At 44.1% G+C, this 16347-nt stretch overlaps 1 protein-coding gene across 13 annotated transcripts in view; it reads left to right on the forward strand.

Moving 5' to 3' along the window:
* SPECC1 (sperm antigen with calponin homology and coiled-coil domains 1) overlaps positions 1-16347 on the forward strand; it is a 167322-nt gene that overhangs the window by 47330 nt on the left and 103645 nt on the right. For 3 of the 13 annotated variants that reach the window (XM_043531152.1, XM_043531153.1, XM_043531154.1), the window contains exon 1: positions 11747-12132. The exons of 9 other annotated variants lie outside the window; for them this stretch is intronic. In XM_043531152.1, the coding sequence (XP_043387087.1) occupies positions 12093-12132 (40 nt within the window). In that variant the 5' untranslated portion in view covers positions 11747-12092. Of the gene's footprint in view, positions 1-11610; positions 12133-16347 lie in introns of those variants that run through there. One more of the 13 variants, XM_007057673.4, reaches the window with a different exon arrangement.

Genomic DNA, 16347 nt, shown 5'->3' on the forward strand with positions numbered 1-16347 from the left:
GAAGGGCTGTTTGAGCTTAGGGTCCTTTTACCCACCATGCATCAAGTTTTGACAGTGTCTGTTTCTTGTGATCTGTCACATCAAAGGCTGCTCTGGGTCTGCAGCAGGGTTGATGCACCTTGAATTCAGTAAAATTGCCGTCTTTTTTTCCTGTAAAAGGTACAGATTGTGGCATGTGAGAGAAACTAATGACATTGGTATGTGCTGTTATATGACAAGACCTCACTAGAAACCAAATGACTGATCCCATTTGGGATTTCCCTGGGACAGTAAATATGCTGGAAAGCTTCATCTGGAAATGTAGCTGGATTCTGCCATCTGCCACAGATGCAATCAGTGGCTCCAATACCATTGCAGTCTTTCCTGGAGAAAAAGAGGCTCTAGCTCTAGAAACAGAATACCAAGGAAAAATCAAAAATCCCTTTGGAGCTTTCAAGGTAGAAAATCCCTAAATAACTTGAACATGTCCAGGCACCCATAGCTCCACTCCCTGACTCACAAGCATATGCTAATATATAGGCACATATATATCTCTCTGCATGCTCATATTGACACACACCGATGAAGACAAAGTATTATTATAAGGATCAGCTTTATGTTTTCACTTCTAATTTTCTAGGCATGGTTTAATCTAATTGCCAAGGCCAAACATTTCAAAAGGTGGGGGCCCAGATGTTTAGGTGCCCAACTTTAAGCATCCTTTTTTGCGCCCTGACCCTTAAAATGTAAAGTGACAGTCCTTCTTTCAGTTCACACTTTTACACATTTCATCTGCAAAAGGGAGATAAAAGGGAGTTAAAGCTCACATGGAAACCACCATTTAATTTTACAGGTGTAGAAAACTCTCAGCCTTGAACACTGACTGCACAGACAGCGGATGAAATGTGGCATATCCCTTTGAGTCCCCTCCTTGTCACCATTCCTTTGTCTTTATCCTTAGTCTTAGCCAAAATATTCGGACTTGTATGTTCAGCTCTAGTGTAAATACCAAGAAAAGTTAATAGATGGAGTTATTTGCATCCATTCCCATAAAGTGAAATTTTGAATTTCCAGGTATTTTTCTTCCTTGGCCTTTTCTTCTACTCCCTCTTGAAGTGGGTTGCTTGGTAGGTACTTTGAGCTACCTGAGTAAGGAATTAATTCTGCTGCTAGTGGGGACACCCTCTTTTCTTAATGCATAAATGACAACGACCCTGATAGCATGAAACCAAATTCTCAAGATAACATTTTAGGATCTAGGTCTCATTCCCTGTTTTCCCTAGGCCAAAAGGGTCTACTGCTAGACCCTCTTTGGAGGTGGCATGCTATACTAGTGTGGCATTACACCCCATATTCTTCATAGTAATATTATTGATATGATCATGGCATAATTATGATGTATTTTATGCAAGATTAGTCATGTAAGATATCATTGAAAAGGTTATGATTCACTGAATATGATTATTCTATTTGTATGCATGTATCATTTTGGTATCTGAAGTTAGGAATATTGTCTATGCATCTATTACAAATGTGTTTACAGCTGTGGAACGCCTACTAGACAGAATTCAATCAGTCTAGATGGCTGGCTGGAAAGGGCCATTAGGGAGAACAATAGGTCTTAGAAGATGCTAATCTTCCACTGGGAAGCCTTCCTGAGGATGCTACAAACAGCCTCTGAGTCATGGCTGCTGTGTCCCTACAGGGGCATGTGACCGCATCACCTGGTACTGGACTCCATCTTGGAACACCTTTGTTTTTTCACTAACCAGGTGTGGGAACCAAGAGGGGAAACAAACGGTTCCCGCCATATGCAAAAGCTATTTAAGGCAGGGGAGTGACATCATCATAGTTCTTCACTGACTCCCCACCCAGTGAGATGTCTAAAAACACCTGAGGAACAAGGACTGGACTAGGGGAGAAGGGCTGAATCTAGGCTAGAGGGATTTCTAGCCTGTGACAGGAATACTTGGTGTTTTAAGCTGCAAGCAAATGCAGTTTGCCGTCAAGAATCTCTGCAAACTGCCTAAATCAACAGTTAGGGTGACAATTTGCTATTCATATCCAGTCTCTTTGGTATATTAAGCTTAGCTTGTGTTTTTGTTTATTTGTTAGGTAATCTGCTTTGGTCTTTTTGCTATCCCTTATAATCACCTAAAATCTATCTTTTGTAGTTAATAAACTTGTTTTGTTTTGTCTAAAACCAGTGTGTAGAAATCATAACTTGGGGCAAAAGCTGTGTATATTCCTCTCCACATTGAGGGAGAGGGTGAATTTCATGATCTTACACTGTACAATTGGCTGTGCAGTGCAAGATGGTGTAATTTTGGGTTTACACTCCAGAAGTAGGTGCGTGCCTTAGGAACTGGGAGGTGCCTTAGCTGAGCCTTCCCATACAGAGCTGATCTCAGCATCTGTGTGTAGCTGAAGCTGGGTGTGTCCCTACCTGTATGTGTGCTGGAGGGAGCTTGAGGGCCTGTCACAGTAGTACAGTGTAAAGGGAGGCCAGGCTGGTGGGTCAGGTGGACTCAGTGGTACCCCAGTTCCAGGTGGCACCCCGGGGGGAACCCGTCACAGCTAGTATTACTTTTGTGGACCTAGTCTAGGATCCATTTAATGACCCCTAATAACTAGCATTCTTGCATAATTGGAATGCACAGGGAACAGAATTAGTGCAATGCATTTTAGGACTCTGTGACAGGGCCTCTGATAACTGACTTTGTTGTGGATAACGGCACACCCAGTCTCTTTATGAGGCACATCGGTGCCTGTCTGCAGTCAACTCATAGCAGTTAACATGAAGGAACTGGCATTTGCTGACCTATGTTTCTTGTAGTGTTCTCCTTTGTTCACTTTATAGCTGCCCTGCTCTCGTGCGGCAGCTAAACAATTCAGATTTGCTTTAATATATTTATATTAATGTTTTAATGCTTTGCCCATGACTTATTTTTAAAACAGCTCCTGAAATGAAAGAGAACTTCTCCGTCTGCTGTGTATTCCCATGGAAATCATTTTGTTGGCACATGTCTGCCCACTGGGCTCTGAGCCAGTTAAAAGGATTCAAGTGTGTGGAGGGGATGCTGAAATGCTAAACCTTAAGGACCTTAATGACTTGACTCACTAAATATGTTGACAGTTAATTGGCTCAAACTAACACAAATAGGGAAGATCCATTACAGCTGTAAACATGCCAGCAAAGATCATAGCAGCCCAGCTAGGGACACCATCTAAATAGAAGGGGAACGTGCTGGATTCTCCCTAGAATACCACAAATGTCTTGGGTTTTTTTTGTTGCTTATCCAGTCACCTTCAGGAAAGTTATAGAGCAGGGTTAATGTGACCCCATGATTACCTGCATTAGGTTAATTATCAGCTTTTCTCCAGCTAATTTGAAGAGAAATTGTCCTTAAGACTAATTCTCCAGGCCTAGATGTATCACAGCCAATATGGCTTGTCAGGGTGCCAGTGTGTAACTCCGAGAATGGGATAGAAAAAAAGAAAGGAAGTCAAAGCTAGCCTGGCCTACCAAGTATGCCTATCGGGAGGGTGCAATGCATTCCTCGCTAGTTTTCCAACTGCTTTTCAGAGGATTTAATGCTCTAATGGAAGAGGGAGGGGTTGACTGCAGCTTTACAGATGAATTCTTGGAAGGCTGCAGTTTGGTCCCACGGATTTGGTCATGACCTCAAAGTGTCCTAGTCACAAAGATTTATTTTGTAACTTGGTGGAAAATACCAGATTTGCTCGCTCTTCTGAGTTTCAATGAGGACAGTATGGCCCATTTTGTTGTTTGCTGCTGCGAGTCCCTGCTTCTTTGGCACCTGACATTGTGCATGATACAGACACGCCCTTTTGTAGAATAGTCTGCCTTCACGTGGCTCTATCCAGTGCTGGTGGCAGGGGCAGTGTAACAGCCCTGGGCTACTATCAATCCACAGACCAGGTACAGCACAGGCATTGGTAGTTGACTCCCGTATGGTTCCCAGTCAGCGTGCCTCAACATTGCCCAGGAGAGCCCTGGGACTCTGCAGAGTCTGCCAACCCCTTTGTGCCAGCTGGGATGATGGCTTTGTGACCTGGATACCTGTCCACCAGGTACTTGACTCCGGTAGTTGCGTGTGTTTGTGCGCGCTCTCTCGCTCTCTCTCTCTTCTAATTTTAGTACTTGGGGAAAAGTTATATGTGTAGAAGGCTAATCAGCCCCCTGGGGTCCAGCCACATGCCCCTCATGGGGGAATTATACAACTTGCTACCTATGCATCATTCTGGAAATTAATCACTGGTCTATACCCCGTTTTCTTTACTATCCATGGTTTGAGCTGCAAGCTCCTATAAATAGCATCATTGTTGTCTCCATTACTTCTGTTTCTGGCAGCTACATCTAAAACCCCCACAGCTCACCCCTTGCCATGGGCTTGGGTTGCCACTGCTTGTTTCACTTGACTCTCCCCATCAAGATGTTAGAACCATTCTAACCTAAATATTTCCCATCATTGTCAAATTAAGGATTGGTTTCAGAGTAGCAGCCGTGTTAGTCTGTATTCGCAAAAAGAAAAGGAGGACTTGTGGCACCTTAGAGACTAACAAATTTATTTGAGCATAAGCTTTCGTGAGCTACAGCTCACTTGATTGGATGCATTAATTAATTAATTAAGGATTGTTGATCTCCAGCCTTGACACTGCTAGAATGTTAGATTTCAGGGGTGTCTGCTAGGACTCCACGATTACTTTTTGTACATATTGCCAACTGTGCACTCTGCTGTGCTGTACTACCCAGGACACACTTCCACCATTCTTTCATATGACAGAGCAAGAAGCGGATGTCTGAACTGCTCAGTGTCAAGATTTATTGACCCAAGAGTTTATGTTGACTGATGCAATCCCTCTGGTCAATATTATTTCCTGTTGAAGAAAACCAGAATTCATTGTGTAGTCTGCAGTAAAGTAAAATCTCCTGGCCTCAATGGTGCTGAAATACCACACCAATCAGAGACCATTCAAGCCTGTACCTCAGAGAGAACTGATTGCACGTTAGGACAAGTGTCTAACCCACCAAAACTTCAGAGCTTTTAAGATGATTTTTAAAAGACTTGTTTCTGACTTGGATGTCCCAGTTCTTTAGTGTGATATTTGCTTCCAAGTTAACATACATAAATGTCCCTGGGCAGAGTGAAAACATGGGCCAGTCTTAGTTACAGTGCAATTGGGACCTGACTGTGTTTTAACGGTGCCCGAGATTCATGCTAAGGCCTTGGATGTGTCCAGTTGTAGGGTGTATGGGACCCAAGTACCCTCAGATACTGTCTGTGCTGCTTGGACTACGGGATGCTTCCTGTAATGGAGAGTCTGGTGTTGATCTTTGTCTTTAAAGTACATTCTGTAACAAACAGTCTGTCCTCAATGTAGCGATGAAGCCTGCAGCAAACCATGTCCGACTCACTTTATCCAGCCGGCTTAGTCTGAGGATAGTATAACAAACTCGTTGGTTTGTGACTTGTCTGATCAGGATGTCTAAATCTGATTGGTATGTTGCTTAGAGCAGGACCTCTAAACAGTGGGAGGAACATCAGTTCTGTTCTTCTTGAGCATGCACCTATGTATTTTTTTCAGAGTAACAGCCGTGTTAGTCTGTATTCGCAAAAAGAAAAGGAGTACTTGTGGCACCTTAGAGACTAACCAATTTATCTGAGCATAAGCTTTCGTGAGCTACAGCTCACTTCATCGGATGCGTACTGTGGAAAGTGTAGAAGATCTTTTTATACACACAAAGCATGAAAAAATACCTCCCCCCACCCCACTCTCATGCTGGTAATAGCTTATCTAAAGTGATCACTCTCCTTACAATGTGACTGATACTCAAGTTGGGCCATTTCCAGCACAAATCCAGGTTCTCTCACCCCCTCCCCCCCCACACAAACCCACTCTCCTGCTGGTAATAGCTTATCTAAAGTGACCACTCTCCTTACAATGTGCATGATAATCAAGGTGGGCCATTTCCAGCACAAATCCAGGGTTTAACAAGAGCGTCTGGGGGGCGGGGGGGTAGGAAAAAACAAGGGGAAATAGGTTACCTTGCATAATGACTTAGCCACTCCCAGTCTCTATTCAAGCCTAAGTTAATTGTATCCAATTTGCAAATGAATTCCAATTCAACAGTTTCTCACTGGAGTCTGGATTTGAAGTTTTTTTGTTGTAATATTGCAACTTTCATGTCTTTAATCGCGTGACCAGAGAGATTGAAGTGTTCTCCGACTGGTTTATGAATGTTATAATTCTTGATATCTGATTTGTGTCCATTTATTCTTTTACGTAGAGACTGTCCAGTTTGACCAATGTACATGGCAGAGGGGCATTGCTGACACATGATGGCATGTATCACATTGGTGGATGTGCAGGTGAACGAGCCTCTGATAGTGTGGCTGATGTTATTAGGCCCTGTGATGGTGTCCCCTGAATAGATATTTGGGCACAGTTGGCAATGGGCTTTGTTGCAAGGATAGGTTCCTGGGTTAGTGGTTCTGTTGTGTGGTATGTGGTTGCTGGTGAGTATTTGCTTCAGGTTGGGGGGCTGTCTGTAGGCAAGGACTGGCCTGTCTCCCAAGATTTGTGAGAGTCTTGGGTCATCCTTCAGGATAGGTTGTAGATCCTTAATAATGCGTTGGAGGGGTTTTAGTTGGGGGCTGAAGGTGACGGCTAGTGGCGTTCTGTTATTTTCTTTGTTAGGCCTGTCCTGTAGTAGGTGACTTCTGAGAACTCTTCTGGCTCTATCAATCTGTTTCTTCACTTCCCAGGTGGGTATTGTAGTTGTAAGAATGCTTGATAGAGATCTTGTAGGTGTTTGTCTCTGTCTGAGGGGTTGGAGCAAATGCGGTTGTATCGCAGAGCTTGGCTGTAGACGATGGATCGTGTGGTGTGGTCAGGGTGAAAGCTGGAGGCATGTAGGTAGGAATAGCGGTCAGTAGGTTTCCGGTATAGGGTGGTGTTTATGTGACCATCGTTTGTTAGCACTGTAGTGTCCAGGAAGTGGATCTCTTGTGTGGACTGGACCAGGCTGAGGTTGATGGTGAGATGGAAATTGTTGAAATCATGGTGGAATTCCTCAAGGGCTTCTTTTCCATGGTCCAGATGATGAAGATGTCATCAACATAGCGCAAGTAGAGTAGGGGCATTAGAGGACAAGAGCTGAGGAAGCGTTGTTCTAAGTCAGCCATAAAAATGTTGGCATACTGTGGGGCCATGCGAGTACCCATAGCCGTGCCGCTGATCTGAAGGTATACATTGTCCCCAAATGTAAAATAGTTATGGGTAAGGACAAAAACTGTGCCCACATATCTATTCAGGGGACACCATCACAGGGCCTAATAACATCAGCCACACTGTCAGAGGCTCTTTCACCTGCACATCCACCAATGTGATATATGCCATCATGTGCCAGCAATGCCCCTCTGCCATGTACATTGGTCAAACTGGACAGTCTCTACGTAAAAGAATAAATGGACACAAATCAGATATCAAGAATTATAACATTCATAAACCAGTCGGAGAACACTTCAATCTCTCTGGTCACGCGATTACAGACATGAAAGTTGCAATATTACAACAAAAAAAACTTCAAATCCAGACTCCAGCGAGAAACTGTTGAATTGGAATTCATTTGCAAATTGGATACAATTAACTTAGCCTTGAACAGAGACTGGGAGTGGCTAAGTCATTATGCAAGGTAACCTATTTCCCCTTGTTTTTTCCTACCCCCCCCCCCCCCCCCGACGCTCTTGTTAAACCCTGGATTTGTGCTGGAAATGGCCCACCTTGATTATCATGCACATTGTAAGGAGAGTGGTCACTTTAGATAAGCTATTACCAGCAGGAGAGTGGGTTTGTGGGGGGGGGGGGGCGTGGGGGGCAGTGAGAGAACCTGGATTTGTGCTGGAAATGGCCCAACTTGAGTATCAGTCACATTGTAAGGAGAGTGATCACTTTAGATAAGCTATTACCAGCATGAGAGTGGGGTGGGGGGAGGTATTTTTTCATGCTTTGTGTGTATAAAAAGATCTTCTACACTTTCCACAGTATGCATCCGATGAAGTGAGCTGTAGCTCACGAAAGCTTATGCTCAAATAAATTGGTTAGTCTCTAAGGTATCTATTTTTTGTGGCTCTCTCTAACTTTCCATGCCCCTGGTTTCTATCTGTTTTTAAAATTGTGGATTTATCCTTCTCTCCAAACTCCAATCCTGTACTGGATTCACAATCCTGGATTCATGACCTCCCAGGATAACTACATTTCTCACTGCAGAATCAAAGTTTTAGTATTTGTTTATGTATGGCCAAAAGTATTCTAGATATTTTACACAGACAAAAGGCCTTTGCCTAAAGGGCATACAACCAAAAGGTCAGATAATGCCACCTAACTCACATTAAGCAGTACCTTACATCACAGATGAAGTGGAGAAATTTACCATGCGCACATGCCACCAGTGCTCTGGGATTAGCGCTGCCTGCCTAGTGGTTTCCATGTGGAGTGTTGGTGTTTGACCCATAAAGACCTAGATGGACTGTGATCTACCTAACCCTACCTGAGAGTTGCCTCCCTTCTGGTACAATATTGCCACAGTTACAATCAGTGAAGTAGCTGAGCTGGAGTCCGTGGTTTATAAGAGAATGAGTTTTCTGTTGACTTTGGAATTTACTGTCCCTTCCTTAGTCCAAAATAGTCCAGGACTTCAGGACATCCTGCACATCCACCCATTTGACTGATTACTTGAAGAAGACTGCTGAATATGGGCATGTGGAACTGCAGGATGGGCAAGAGGCTTTGATGGAAACAGAAGGGGGATGTTCTTTGTTTTCTGTTTTTTGTGGTCTGGCCATTTTGTTGTTGTGGGGTGGGGATTGGCTGCTAATCTACTGTTGCTGTTTTTGGTAATTGTGGATTCTGATTTGCAATTATTTGTGTGTCTCTCTTTTTTTTTTTAAAGTGTTTAAATAGCAATAAACAAGTTAATGGGGCTATAAAAACCTTATGGCAATTCAGAATGTTGTTGTATAAATGCTGTTTTAAAAAGTATCTCCCATGGCGGCAGGCCTGCTGTAAAGCTGTGACTGCAGATCCTTCTACATGGTTAGAAGAGTTTAACTATTGCTAGAACACACAACTGTTCCAGAGGAGAGATGAAGTGACAGTATGTGTCTACTTACTGCTTGAAATTAAAATTAAATTACTACTTTTAAGCATGAGCTCTAGTATGGGATGCAGTCTGTAAGCCTCTAGCAGTTTGTATTTGGTTACAGAACCTGCCAGTTGAGGTCACCTTTGCTGCCTACAAATGTAACAAAATACGTATTTCTCTAGGGGGCAGAAAAATAAAACCAGATTCCAAATGTAATTCTGAAGGATGTCAGATTATTGTGCAGGGCCACAGCTAATGTATTTGGGATTCCAGGGCTGTTGAGGGGCCTCAGGTAAGGTGTTCTAAATTTCACTGCTAGTGAATTCAGAATAAAACCAGGACTATGAAAGAGGACCTAGTGGGGGCTAAGGTATCAGTAACAGGATATGGAGGTTTTCACCTCTAGGACAAATCCAATCCAGTTTGGGGAGTGAGCAAACGGTGTTCCCCTGTGACAGTGGTACAGTGACCTATGCCATTGGACTGGGCATGGTAGAAATCCCAAGAGGGAGAGAGATGGAAATGGGATTGGTAGGACCCAATCCAGTTCCCAGTATGTAGGTGGTCAGAACATATAAACCACCATTAAAATTGACAGCCTGGTTTGTAGTTTCAGTTGAGAGGCTAAGAAATGAGTGGGCCCTGGAGACTGAGCTCCCCACTGGCCCCTAGAGGGGTATCTCCAGGTCAGTCATGCAGAGCTATTTGTTTTCCCTGTTAAAAATGCATCTGATGAAATGAGCTGTAGCTCACGAAAGCTTATGCTTAAATAAATTGGTTAGTCTCTAAGGTGCCACAAGAACTCCTTTTCTTTCTGTTAAAAAGTGTTATCAAGTCTTTGGCTGAACTTTATTAAACTGCAGTTTAACACATTGTCGGATGGTGTCAGTTTAAACCTGGATATGAGAGTAAACAAGGTCAGTTAAGGGGGGAAATTGACATCAAGTTTTTGTTGTTATGTGAAGAAATATTAAATGAGATTCCCACAGATGTCACCTACATTTACCTCCTGCCAACCTCCAGAGCCCTAACTGACCTGATTTCATTGGTTGGATTTATCATTGTAAATCATCGTAAATAGACCTTGGATCACTGCAGATCATCCCTTTTAGCAGAACATACATGAGCTATCCGTTATTCAAGGCATCTTCTCAACTGGAGTCTGATGATGTTGAACAGGATCCAATTAAATATAAACAGCTGCACCAAAATAACCTGGAGCATTTTAACTTCAACTGTCAAGAGCAAGGACAGTCTAAGTAAGGACTGGCACATAACTCACCGCAATAGGTTGAGATATTAAGGGGATTTTGGCCAGTCCTGTCGCAAATTGTCCAGCCTCCCATATCTAGGCATAAAAGTTAGGAGACGGGATGGCAGCTTGCATTCTGAATTCCCCTCCCTTTTTTCAGGGTAAGGTTCAGCCTGAGCTGCTCTCGAGCAATTTAAGCTATAACTTCCTTAATTTGTTTGTAATCCTTCCACTAAAATTCAGGGCAGGTTTTAGAAAACCTTTAACTGCCTGTGCTAAGCTCCCTCTAACTTCACAGGGGCTCTCTGTGCTCCTCTGAGTTCAGAATTGTGTTCGGATCTCTTTGTCATAAGACTTTCTGGTGCAGTGTATGCCGTGTAGTTGTAACCGCTTCAGTCCCAGGATATTAGAGAGACAAGGTGTGGGTGAGGTAATATCTTTTCTGGGCTCAACTTCTGTTGGTGAGAGAGACAAGCTTTGGAGCCACACAGAACTCTTCTTCAGGTCTGGGAAAGGTACTTCTAGCGTTACATGAAAATGCAAGGTGGAACAGATTGTTTAGCGTAAGAGGAAGCACATATTGTAAGGGACCATTCAAGGCAGAGTGGCCTGTTAACACCTCTGCAAAAAGAGAGGGTTAGTAGGTTATAGATTTGGTAATAAGCCATAAATCCAGTGTCTCTGTTCAGTTCATGATTTTGTGTCTAGCAGAATGATGAATTTAAGCTCTTTACTCTGCTAAACACTTTACCTTGAATGGTCCCTTACTAGGATTGCCAATTTTGGTTGGACATATTCCTGGAGGTTTCATCAGGACATAATCTTTCATTAAAGGCTCCAGGACAATCTTGGAGGGCTGGCAACCCTATCCCTTACACAGTAGTTTTCAACCTGTGATCCACAGACCCCGCAGACTGTCTAAGATTCCCAGAGGGGTCAGCACCTCCATTTGAAATTGTTTGGGGGTCCGCAAATGGAAAAAAAAAGGTTGAAAGCCACAGCCTTACAATATGTGTTAACTACTTATGTGAAACAATCTGTTCCACCTGGCATTTTTCTGTGGAGTACCTTTCCCAGACCTGAAGAAGAGCTCCAAAGCTTGTCTCTCTCACCAGCAGACGCTGGACCCGTAGAAGATATTGCCTCACCCATTTTGTCTCTCTGGTGCGGTATATGTCATTTTTTAAAGCGCTGCTTCTACTGGTCCCCTGGGGCAGGACCCCCCGCCTTGTCTTAATTTTAGTGGCCTGATGAGGTATTTGCGTCCTGCGGCATCTTGTGTCTAGAATAGGTTTCTCATTGGTAATGGGGTTTTATTCAGTCCTTGCCTTTCTGTGACTTGCCTGCAGTTTGCTCTTGCTGCCTCTGCGTGGCTTACGCTGCACGTTGAGTCACCTCTGTCTTTATTCCAGCAGTCAGGCCGCTAATTAAGTGCACAGGCCGGCCCTTCGGTGCATAATATTGTAATGAGGTAGGAGGGCTTGGGCTAGGCTAGCCGCCGCTGGCTTAACATGAGCAGCAGACACTGTTCCTGGTGTCAGGAACTAGGAAGGAGCTGACTTCTTCCTTTGGATTTGACTGGCACATACACACTGAAAAGCAGATGGGGGAGGTCCGCTTCTGATGCGGTGCATGAGCAGGGCGTGGGGACGCTAGAGAGCCTCGGAGAGGAATCACTGGAGTTTGCTGAAGATGGGTAACCAGCCGGGGAGACCGGAGGAGCTGGAGCAAGGTCTGTGTGTACTCGGGAGGCTGCTTGTATTAGCTCTGCGTTGTTGTTCTCTGTGTCTCTCTCTGCTTTTGCCGCACACGCTCAGTTCGTGCTCTAGATATTTAACTGCACAGTCCGATTGAGCAGAAGGGAGAGGCGGCTGTCATGTAATGCTGATGTTTCGAAATGTTCCCAATGTGCTAGAGATAGTACAGTTGTTTACCTTGCGACTAGGAAGTGCCATTCATTGTTGGTACATACCTGAAATCACAACGCCCTCCTTACACGAGGATTTCGAAAGAAACCCTTTGCTCCTTTGAGTAAAGAGCCTGACAGATTATCAGTCCACGTAGTCTACATGATGCAGCTAAAAAGTTGTAATGTATATCTCTTGATGTACAACATATCAGGAGCTGCAGGGTGAGCCTCTGCCATTCATTGTTTATGGCCTGAGGCCTTAGGTTTTCCAGGCCTTTAGAATTTAAAATAATGCCTTTGTGAAGAGTCTTTCTCTTTCCATTGTCTCTCTGAAGCAGTGCTTTGCATATTAAGCACTTGAACGTTTTATGGAAGGTGCGGTCTAATGGCAGGTACATTTCATTCCCCACTGGAAGCGCATATGGCTATACTGTGTGTTAAAACAAGCTGGTAATCTGCCTTTATTGCCCTGATGGCTGCCCTCTGGTTCACCCTGCTTGCCTCTGTGACACCTAGTGAGGGGAGAACAGTAGGCTCTTTTCATCCCTAGCTAAGGGACTGTTTGAGCTTAGGACCTTCGAAGGTGCAGAGAGATCACTCAGCAGATAATTTACTAGCATTCTTCTTCTTCTCACTGTTGTCATGGGGAGTTTATTCCCAAAATTCTATTAAGACCGTTTTGGGAAGACTCTTGATAAACCAATGGTATAAGTGCAAAGCAGGCCTGTAGCTAGCCATTTGAAATGTAAACACCATGTAGTTGATCTGGGGTGGAGTGTGGTGATGGAATCAACACTTCCCATTGCCACCTGTTGGAACATGTGATCTTCCAAGATAGATCTCAGAGCAGCAGCCGTGTTAGTCTGTATCCGCAAAAAGAACAGGAGTACTTGTGGCACCTTAGAGACTAACAAATTTAGATCTGTCATTGGATGTTAGCACTGCAGTGGTAGAACTCGCTAGCAGTGTGTTAATAACCAGCCTAATGAAGAAAATAGTCCACCAATAGTCAGTCACCAGAAGAAATGCTGCCCCAGGGAAATGGAAAGTCTCACTGACGCTAAACGTGTGTTATTCTCATTGCGGGCGGGGGGGAGCCGATGTTACAAAGTCAAAGGGGTGGGTGGGAGACAGGGGCTCCCATAGCTCAAAATCAGAATTCCAGGAAACGGACTCAAATTTTCAAAGAAATTTACGGAATTTGAATGCCTAGCTGACATTAAAATGAATCAGTAATGAGCATCTAAATCCCCTTGATGGCTTTGAAACTCTCAGCCTTAGTTTCAAGCCATGCTGTAAGGTTTTTGTGTTGAGGGGACAGGGTTACAACCCCATTGTCCTCAACAAGATTAAAATCCATTCTTGCTGTGTATATGGGATTGGGTCTTGTTTTAACCCTGTTTTGGGGGCGAGGGATAGCTCAGTGGTTTGAGCATTGGCCTGCTAAACCCAGGGTTGTGAGTTCAATCCTTGAGTGGGCTATGTAGGGATCTAGGGCAAAAAATTGGGGATTGGCCCTGCTTTGAGCAGCGGGTTGGACTAGGTGACCTCCCAAGGTCCCTTCCAACCCTGATATTCTATGCTTTGCAGGATAACAGCATGACTGAGGAATACAGTTGAATGGTCACCTTGATGGGGGGCTAACACTGGCCACGAGAACCTAAATTTCAAGCATGAGAGGTAGATGAAAGCTTTGCTTCCGATATCTCTTGCTTGTTGATGAGACCCAGGGATTCAGAAGCTTTACTCTTTGTCACTTCACTATAAATGCCAGTATGTGGTGGCTTTGTTTCTGTTTGAATGGAGATTGGGGCAAATTTTGCTCTCATTTACAGAAGTCTGAATCCTCAATTACTCCAGATTTACACTGGTGTACCAGAGCAGAATTTGGCCTACCGGAGTCCTGTCCTTGCTGTGGCTGAAACGCTGCAGGCTTATACAATCCTGTGTAAACATAGGTTTCAAAGTAGCAGCCGTGTTAGTCTGTATTCGCAAAAAGAAAAGGAGTACTTGTGGCACCTTAAAGACTAACAAATTTATGTGAGCATAAGCTTTCTCGCTTCCGAAAGCTTATGCTCAAATAAATTTGTTAGTCTCTAAGGTGCCACAAGTACTCCTTTTCTTTTTGTGTAAACATAGTTATTGAGGTCAGTTTCCTTGGTTGGCGTGGCCAAGGATTATTCTGCTGACAACTTTATGGACACTGCCTAGGGCGGGTTCGATGTGTGGCTTTCCTAGGTAAGATAGCCAGTGATATCTAAGGGGCAGATTTTTAAAGATATTTCTATTGGTTTAAATGGGAGTTAGGTGCCTAAATTACTTTAAAAATCTGGCCTTAAATGCTTCCAGTATGCTTTGGATCAGAGCGGAGTTCTAAATAAAATCCATGGCCACACTCATCCAGGAAGCCCACATTTAAATATGTTTGCTGCTAATTCAGTTTGAGCTGTAGTGTGCACAGAGCCTAGGGGAGAAGGGAAGCCCAGGTACACCAACACGTGTTAAATGCCATGCTGGGGTTAACCAAATCCTACAATACACTTCCTGCTGTGTCCAAGTGGGAGTGAAATGCTGTGAGACAGGGATGTGGAGCTTTGTCTAGCACTGCTCTAGCATGTCAGTAAGGAATGCATCCAGTGAAGTGAGCTGAAGCTCACGAAAGCTTATGCTCAAATAAATGTGTTAGTCTCTAAGGTGCCACAAGTCCTCCTTTTCTTTTTGTGGATAGAGACTAACATGGCTGCTACTCTGAAACCAGTAAGGATCTAGCTAGCCTCAGAAACAATCATAAAAAGCCATACCAAGCACAGCAGCATCTGACTTCAGGGCCTGGCGGGGTCCATTTGAACAACTCTGGCCATCTCCCCTGACTGACAAGGGTTGCAATGTAAAGGATGGCAGCAATTGTGATCATTCCAGGCTGTTGGCTGGGTGTCAGTGCTGTCAGGAAGCAGGAGGGAAATCCTCTTTACCAGGTAAAAAAGTTGGGAGCAGCCAAGATTACATAGAGGATCTGAGAGAGGCACTAACTAGCTGAGGAGGATATTTGGAAGGCTGGAAGTGGTAGAGGAGAAGAGATGCCAGGGAGGATGAGTTTTCATAAAGGGTATGTCTACACTGCACACTCCTTATGGCAGCATTTAGAGTACATACACTGCATGCCTTCAGACCGATGTAAATAGCAATGTAGAGACATGCCTGAACCATTTGTGCATGTACCCTACACCGTTCTCTGCACTCCTTGTCTATGCTGTTGTTTTTACCAGTGTGCTGTCCTGCTTCCTCCCCTATTGCTGGAGCCTTTCCCCACTGCCTGCCCCCAGCCAGAGCCTTTCGCTGCCACATGTATCTATGCACTACAGTGTGGATGCAGCCCACTTTTCACTGCGGCATGTAGCTACACTTATCCTACTCCCTGCCGCTTGTGGTGTTGCAGTGTAGACATACCTAAAGTGATCTGTTGTTTGGTGTCTAAGGCCCAGTCTACACTAGAAAATTAAGTTGGTATAACTAAGTCACTCAGTAGTGTGAAAAGCATTCCCCTGAGCCACATGGATAGCACAGCATTCACTCGGACTCCTTCCAAGCTTGTCTACGTTCTGCCAAGGTCATTAGTGTATCAAACCCAGGGACAAGGACATTCCTTTGCAATATACTAGACCCCACACACTTTTCATCCTCCCAAATTCCACAATCCTTTTTAATCTCTTGGACCATAATTTGAAAAATGTTTACACTCGTAGGCTTTATCTACACTGGACTTTTGTTGGTAAAACTTGTCGTTCAGGGATGTGAAAAAAACCACACCCCCAACAACAAAAGTTTTATCGATGAAAAGCACCAGTGTGAACAGCGCTTTGTTGGTGGGAGAGCTCTCCTAGAATGAAGAGCCCTATAGAAATGCAGAGATATTGTTCGCTATTCAGCAGAATTAGTTCTCCAAGGGCCAGGTCAGGCCCAGAGCCAGTGGAAAACATTACATGTGATGATATTGTGTAAAATGAGGCCACATCACATAGGAAATAGTTGGAGATCTTC

Source organism: Chelonia mydas, chromosome 17 (assembly GCF_015237465.2).
Source record: "Chelonia mydas isolate rCheMyd1 chromosome 17, rCheMyd1.pri.v2, whole genome shotgun sequence".
Lineage (NCBI taxonomy): Eukaryota > Metazoa > Chordata > Testudines > Cheloniidae > Chelonia > Chelonia mydas.